Source organism: Octopus bimaculoides, chromosome 17 (genome assembly GCF_001194135.2).
Source record: "Octopus bimaculoides isolate UCB-OBI-ISO-001 chromosome 17, ASM119413v2, whole genome shotgun sequence".
Taxonomy (NCBI): Eukaryota; Metazoa; Mollusca; class Cephalopoda; order Octopoda; family Octopodidae; genus Octopus; species Octopus bimaculoides.
Window position 1 is genome coordinate 31,584,675 of NC_068997.1, and position 7,722 is coordinate 31,592,396.

Genomic DNA, 7,722 nt, shown 5'->3' on the forward strand with positions numbered 1-7,722 from the left:
GAGAAAGAGAGGGAGGGAGAGAGAGAAAGAGGGAAGGAGAGAGAGAAAGAGGGAGGGAGGGAGAGAGAGAGAGAGAGAGGGAGGGAGAGAGTGAGGGAGGGGGAGAAAGAGAGAGAGAAAAAGGGAGATCCAAATAGATTTCTGTCTTTTTCTTCATTACACGTTAAAAATATGATCTACTTCCTTCATTTTCTTGAAAAATCACTTTGGTTTTCTGTCCAAGAAATTCTCATCATTTTGCTCCGGCATCACATTTGAAACACTTCAATTGTTTTCTGATCAATTTTATTAATTATCCACAAGCTATAACTATGTTCCTTAGGTCATAACTGGAAAAATCAAAGCTCTGATTGATTAAATTTTTCATCATTTCTCAATATAATCACTTCTTCTAAGCCACAGTGAGTTTAATCATATCTGATTCAGCCATTGTTTATTTTCAGTTTTATTTATTTTGTATGTATAGAAATTGACCTGAGTAGAGATATACTATAATCAGATATTTACCGTTATTGGCACCAACCTGTCTTAGACTGCCTTTAGTTCAATGTCTTCCAGTTTTAAAGTGATTGAATTTAAAACCTTCCATGAAAATTTCTGGTTAATCTATGCTCAACACACCAACATAATGATGACAAGGTTATTTTACTAAATTCTTCATTCTTTTCAAAATCAATTGAAATAAAAGGCAATGTTGACTTAAATATTAGCATGAACATATTTATATTTACCGTCAAGCCAAGTGGTAAGGATCTGCGGTGAACTCCTCCAGTTAGAATACAACCATGATGTTGAAACTTGGTGTTGCTTTAGACATTCTATAGTTCCTTGTAAGCTTGGATTTTTGTTTAAAACTTCTGGGAAATTCTCTTTGATGTATTTAACGTCTCTATGCACTTTTAATAGCAGTGTATTAAGGTTCAAACATTCCTACATTAAGTGAATAAATAGAAGATTAATGATTAATCTTCTCTCAGCACAAGAAATATTTAAATATAATGTTATAGTGAACACAACAGTAATTCTACAAGAAATGAAATCTTCTTTTATCTTTTACTTGTTTCAGTCATTAGACTCTGACCATGCTGGAGCACCACCTTGAAGAATTTTTAGTTGAACTTTTCAACTCCAGTACTTATTATTTTTTGTAAAGCCTGGTACTTAGGCTATTGGTCTTTTTTGCCAAACCATTGAGTTACAAGGATGTAAACACACCAACACCAGTTGTTAAGTGATGGTGGGGGGGACAAACACATACATAAAGACACACACACACAAGACAGGCTTCTTTCAGTTACCATCTGCTATCCACTCACAAGGTTTTGGTCAGCTCGAATCCAAAGAAGACGACACTTGCCCACAGTACCAGGCAGTGGGATTGAACTCCAAACTATGTAGTTGGGAAGCAAACTTTTTACCACACAGCCACTTACTGTGGTACTTTTCCCTTTCTTCTACATTTATTATTCTTTGGCTTTGCTGGGTTATACAACTTTCTATGGAATGGTTGATTACATTGATCCCAGTATTTATTTTACAAACTGATACTTTTTTATTTATTCAACTCAGAAAGAAGGAAAGCAATGTGAACCTAGACAGGATGTGTACTCAGAATGCAAGGGAGTTAATGAAATACCACAAGGTATTTTTTTCCAATGCTCTTTCAATTCTATAAACAACCAACCAAATCTCTTGTTGTTAGTGATAATTCTTAGTATTATGCCACACCCAACCAGTGAGATGTGCATCCTACCTTGAGATTAAGGTGATACTTAAAATGGTCACATCCTGCCATAATTAAAAAATTAAATAAATAGATAAATAAATAAATGAAATAAAGAGTGGCAGTAATAGATGCTGAAGACTAAAACTCACAAGGAATGAAATATGGCATAAAACACATGTTGCTTGGTCAGCAGACCAGATGTAATATTTTAAATTATAATTATTTTGATACCACATTTATAATAAATAGCAAGCAATTACATATTAATGACTGGCACTCATAAACATTGCCCTGTGTGAAAATGTCTATGGAATCTATATATGACATTTATGAAGATATATTTCACAAACTAAAATATACTTTATAACCTCCTAATGGGAATTTCTAGGTTAATTTCTAGATTAATAAAATATCTGAGTTGATAATTATTTCTAATGCAATATCTTTCAACTATTTCACTGACACTTCAATTTAATAGGATAAATATTTATAAGGATCATGAAATATGACGTCTTTTACATTAGATTTTCATCTGCAGTAACTCAGTTATTATGTTGCTTAGTAAAAAGGAATTTACCTGCCATAATGCCCATAAAACATTGGAATAGTTCTGAATATCATAGTTTGATGAATCCTGAAATCCTGTTCTGACTTTTGGATTAAAATGTATATCTGGTAAATCTAAACATGATGGTAGTTTTTCTGTACAAAGTTCAAGGCTTGACCATAAGTTTGGACTTGTCAAATCTTGACATATTCCAACCTTGCATAATTCTTCCATTCCTTGTTTGTCATAAACAACATTCATTTTGTGAAAAAAGATATTGTTTCTGTGAATACAAATAGAAATATTGAAAAGAATTATCACAAGATGCATCATTGTTCCAAAAAAAAGGAAGACAAAAGTCTTGATTATGCTGAAAGAGTGTGAATGTGCGTGTGTGTGTGTGTGTGAGAGAGAGAGAGAGAGAGAGAGAGAGAGAGAGAGAGAGAGAGAGAGAGAGAGAGAGAGAGAGAGAGAGAGAGAGAGAGAGAGAGAGAGAGAGAGAGAGAGAGAGAGAGATGTATTTTGTCATTGTTTATGTCTAGCCCCAAGTCAGAACTGATTGAGCTGACATTTGATCAAAGATTTTGCATCCATTGTCCTCCAGTTTATTATTCAGCCATAGTGTATCTAGGACTACATTGTTTTATATTATATATGTCCTTACTGTTTTGTAGAGTGGGATTTGAAGCAGAATTACCTACTATTTCTATCAGTTTCCATATATCTATGCAGCTGTACATATATGTGTGTGTTTGTGAGTATTTTCCAGAGAGTAAGTTCATTATACCATCTACCAAGTCAGACAACATACTAAAATAAATTATGAATTCAATAAAGCATAAATTTTGAGCAGGATTTTGAATTATAAATTTAAAAACGTGACTTTTCGCAACATTATCACAATACTGTCACAATATTGTTACAATACTTTCACGACACTGGAACTATTGTTTCATAATTTACATTGCATGTAGAAGGTTCTCCACAGAATTTAATTATGGATACAGGCATTGTTGAGTGGTTAAGAAGTTTACTTCCCACCACATGGTTTCAGGTTCAGTCCCACTGTGTGGAATCTTGTGCAAGTGCCTTCTGTTATAGCCCCAGACTGACCAAATCCTTGTGAGTGGATTTAGTAGATGGGAACTGAAAGAAGCTCATCGTGTATGTGCATGTATGTATCTATGTGTGAGTATGTGTGTGCTTGTGTCTTTTTGTCTTGAACACACGATAGTTGTAAATGCAATATTCTGCGTAAACATAGCTGGCCATGGGGAATATTACCTTGCTTGAAAATAGGTGAAGGTTGATGACAGAGAGGGCATCCAGCCACAGAAAATATACCTCAATAAACTCCTTTTGACCTATGCAAACACGAAAAAATGAACATTGAAACAACAATGATGACAGTTATAGTTCATCATCATCATTTAGCGCCCGCTTTCCATGCTGGCATGGGTTAGATGGTTTGACTGGAACTGGTAAGCTGGAGGGCTGCACCAGATTCCATTCTGATTTGGCATGGTTTCTACAGCTTGATGCCCTTCCTAATGCCAACCACTCCAAGAGTGTAATAGGTGCTTTTTATGTGCCACCAACATGAGTGCCATTTACATGACACTGGCGACGGCCACAACTACGATTTCACTTGGCTTGACAAGTCTTCTCAAGCACAGCATATCGCCAAATGTCTCAGTCATTTGTCATTGCCTCTCTAAAGCCTGACATTCAAAGTTCAGTTTTATAATAAATTAAAGAGATTATTAAGGAATTAAGGCTCCAAAATTTGCAGGTTGAAGGACTACATAGATTCTCTCCTGATAGCCATTTTTAGTGACCAAGGGAGAGAAACAAAAGAAACAGAATGTGTCTTACAAACCTGAATGTGTCGATATCCCTTGAGATGCAATGAGGAAAGTGATGGTTGTCTGAGAAATTGGTTTCTTTCATCCTGTTCTGGAACCATCTCACATAATTACATAATTCTGAAAGATGAAAACTACCTTCAAGCATAATGTCTTCACATATATACTCATACATGTATGCAGGCACACACACACACACACACACACACACACACACACACACACACACACACACACACACACACACACACACACACACACTCATTCATGCACACACACACACACACACTCATTCATGCACACACACACACACACACACACTCAGACACACTCATTCATGCAAACACACATTCGGACATATTCATGCACAAACACACACACATGCACGCATTCACTCATTTGTGCATGTGCACACATACATACGCTCACACACGCAAGCTCAGACACACTCACACACACACTCAGACATACTCATTCATGCATGCGCACACACACACACACATGCATACAAAAATGCAAATTAAACCATTGTTTTATACCATGGAAAGAGACTATATATCAGGTTGAGTAAAAAACAACGTTTTGAACCATGAAGAATTTGTACCGGATTTTGCAGAGGTTTGAATTTTTTTAAAATATTTTTTTGCAACTGTCTGATAATACAGACATAGACTTGCCCAAATGCATCAAAAAATTAGCATTGATATTTTTTCAGCGTTGTTACAGGCATCTGAAATGGAACTGCCAGAGCATGATATTCAAGCAATTTTGCTATACAACTTCAAAAAAGGGCATAAAGCAGCTGAAACTGCTTGCGATATCAAAGAAATGTTTGATGAGAAAATGACCAGTGAGCAGTCTGCTCAAAAATGGTTTAAATGATTTCACAGTGGAAACCTGAGCCTTGAAGATCGTGAGCATAGTGGATGCCCATTTATCATCGATGATGGTCAACTAAAGACCATCATTGAGAAAGATCCACATAAAACCACTCGAGAACTGGCAAAAGAACTTTAAGTTAGCAAGAAAACTGCCTACAACCATTTGGATGCGATCAGAAAATCAAAAAAGCATGACAAATGGGTATCACACGATTTGAATAAAAATCAGAAAATGCAGATATGAAATTTGTTCGTCACTTCTTCTCGATAACCAGACCAATCCATTCCCCAAATGTATTGTAACTTGCGATGAAAAGTGGATTCTGTACATTAATAAAAAAACATTCTTCACAGTTGTTGAACCAAAATGAAGCACCGAAAACCTTCCCCAAAACCCAAGCTCTTCAAAAAGAAGGTCATGGTGACTGTTTGGTAGTGTACTGCTGGACTTATCCACTATAACTTCTTAAAACCCAGATAAACCATTACTGCAGAAACATATTGCCATGAAATTGCCAAAATGAACGAAAATCTGCTACTCCTCTGTCACAGTCTGGTTTACAGAAAAGGGCCAATCATTCTTCAGTACAATGCTCAACCACATGTTTCACTAATGATGCTCCAGAAGTGGAGGGAATTTGGCTACGAAGTTCTTCCTCATCCAGCTTATTCCCCAGACCTTTCTCCTACCAACTACCACTTTTACAAGCACCTTGATGGTTTCCTATGAGAGAAGGAGTTCAAAAATTAAACCGATGCTGAAAGTGCATTCAAAGAGTTCATCAGCTTCAGAACTCCACATTTTTATGTTACTGGAATAAACAAACTTGTAACTCATTGGCAAAAATGTGTTGATTATAATGGTACTTACTTTGATGAATAAATTTTCCGTATTATTGAAATATATTGTGATGAATTTCATGTTTCAAAACATTGCTTACTTTTTACTCAGCCTGATATCTATCAATCTGAATTCATCTCAATTTTTTACTTAAGTTACCAGTCATTATCAAAAAATTAAAAGGGATTCCCTTCACATGACAGGGGAAGATCTCACCAAGCAGTGATAATCATATAATTACGAGAAAATATCTATGTATACATAAACAGCCTTTCAGATGTGTACAGTTACTTTAATAGATAATGTAAACTATATGCAAAAGTCATAAAATATGTTAAATTTGTAAAGTATAGCTAGCTTGATGTGTAAATTATGTTAGATGTATAAATTATATATATGTCAATTGGGTGCAATATACATGTTATATGTTAGTTGTGTCCATTGTATGTGCAACTTACCAACATTAGCTGGAGCAACAGGGATGATATATCCTGCAACAACAATATCTGACATCGGCCTGTGAACTACCTGATGCAACACATCATTTATAAGAATTTTTATATATTTTCTGTCTGATTCTTTCACTACCAATAATTGGTACAGCTGAAATTGGTAAATAGAAGAATGAATGCATGGAGTGAGTGAGTGAGTGAGTGAGTGAGTGAGTGAGTGAGTGAGTGAGTGAGTGAGTGAGTGAGTGAGTGAGTGAGTGAGTGAGTGAGTGAGTGAGTGAGTGAGTGAGTGAGTGAGTGAGTGAGTGAGTGAGTGAGTGAGTGAGTGAGTGAGTGAGTGAGTGAGTGAGTGAGTGAGTGAGTGAGTGTGGATCTGAAATCTAAACTAACTAGACAGCCATGATTTAATGTTATGAGCTTTGAAGCAAGAACTGAGAAAATGTTTCTCCCAAAAGTTAAATCTACAGTGAAACTCTTAAACGTTGTTGCAAAATTACTGAATGGAAAATCACAAGGGAGGGCCCTGGTAATTGAATACTGGTGCAGAAAGTTCATGTTCTGCAGAACAGCCTTCTTTATTCTACTCAAAAGAGCAATGAATATTGAACTTGATATTTTTCAAAGTCATTTTCCAAGTTAAGAAATGTTTGTCCTTTACACACTTCAATAGTAACATGGAAAAGGATAAGGATAAACAAAGGATAGAAGATTAAAGAGATATCAATAAGTTGTTTACCTCAGGAACAATTTGTAGAGATTTCAAGAGTGCTGCTTTACTGTCATCATCATCATCATCATTGATTAACGTCTGTTTTCCATGCTGGTATGGGTTGGACGGTTTGACTGAGGTCTGGAAAGCCACTGGCTGCACATGCTGCAGTAAAATCTGAAGAGCTTCCTCCAACAGGTGATTATCAAAGGGATACCAGTGATCAAGGCCACTACTTCCCAATGCTTGGCTGGCAAGGAGAGATGAGTGGGCAACTATTGTGCCAAATAATATAGCTTTAATCACTGAGTTTATATGAGATGCTTCTCGCTTCAGATATTTATTGATTTGTGTCAAGACACAGCAGACAACTAGATGGAATAATTATTAGAAAAATGATATCAAATATATTTTTTACCAAATAGTATTAGAAAAAAAGCAAAGACAAAGCAAAAGGAAAATAAGCCAGGTATTAACAAACTATACCTGACAAGGTATGATTTGTTGATGAATAGAGATAAGGTCAAAGGCCAGAGAAAAAACATTTTCAATCCTTATAATGAATTAATATACACACAGGTATGAATGCGCATGTGTGTAAATGGGGGGGAAGTGTAGTCTATTTCTCTCCATATATATATATATATATATGTGTGCATGCGTGTGTGTGTGTGTGTGTGTGTGTGTGTGTGTGTGTGTGT

General features: G+C 35.8%; 1 protein-coding gene across 1 annotated transcript in view; it reads right to left on the minus strand.

Annotated features, from left to right (window-relative positions):
- Positions 1 to 7,722, minus strand: part of LOC106883723 (dynein beta chain, ciliary) — a 273,290-nt gene that overhangs the window by 48,795 nt on the left and 216,773 nt on the right. The window contains exons 65-69 of the mRNA XM_052974147.1: positions 7,049 to 7,392; positions 6,319 to 6,463; positions 4,153 to 4,258; positions 2,304 to 2,556; positions 732 to 930 (exon numbers count right to left, since the gene is read on the minus strand). Of these exons, the coding sequence (XP_052830107.1) occupies positions 732 to 930; positions 2,304 to 2,556; positions 4,153 to 4,258; positions 6,319 to 6,463; positions 7,049 to 7,392 (1,047 nt within the window). The remainder of the gene's footprint in view (positions 1 to 731; positions 931 to 2,303; positions 2,557 to 4,152; positions 4,259 to 6,318; positions 6,464 to 7,048; positions 7,393 to 7,722) is intronic.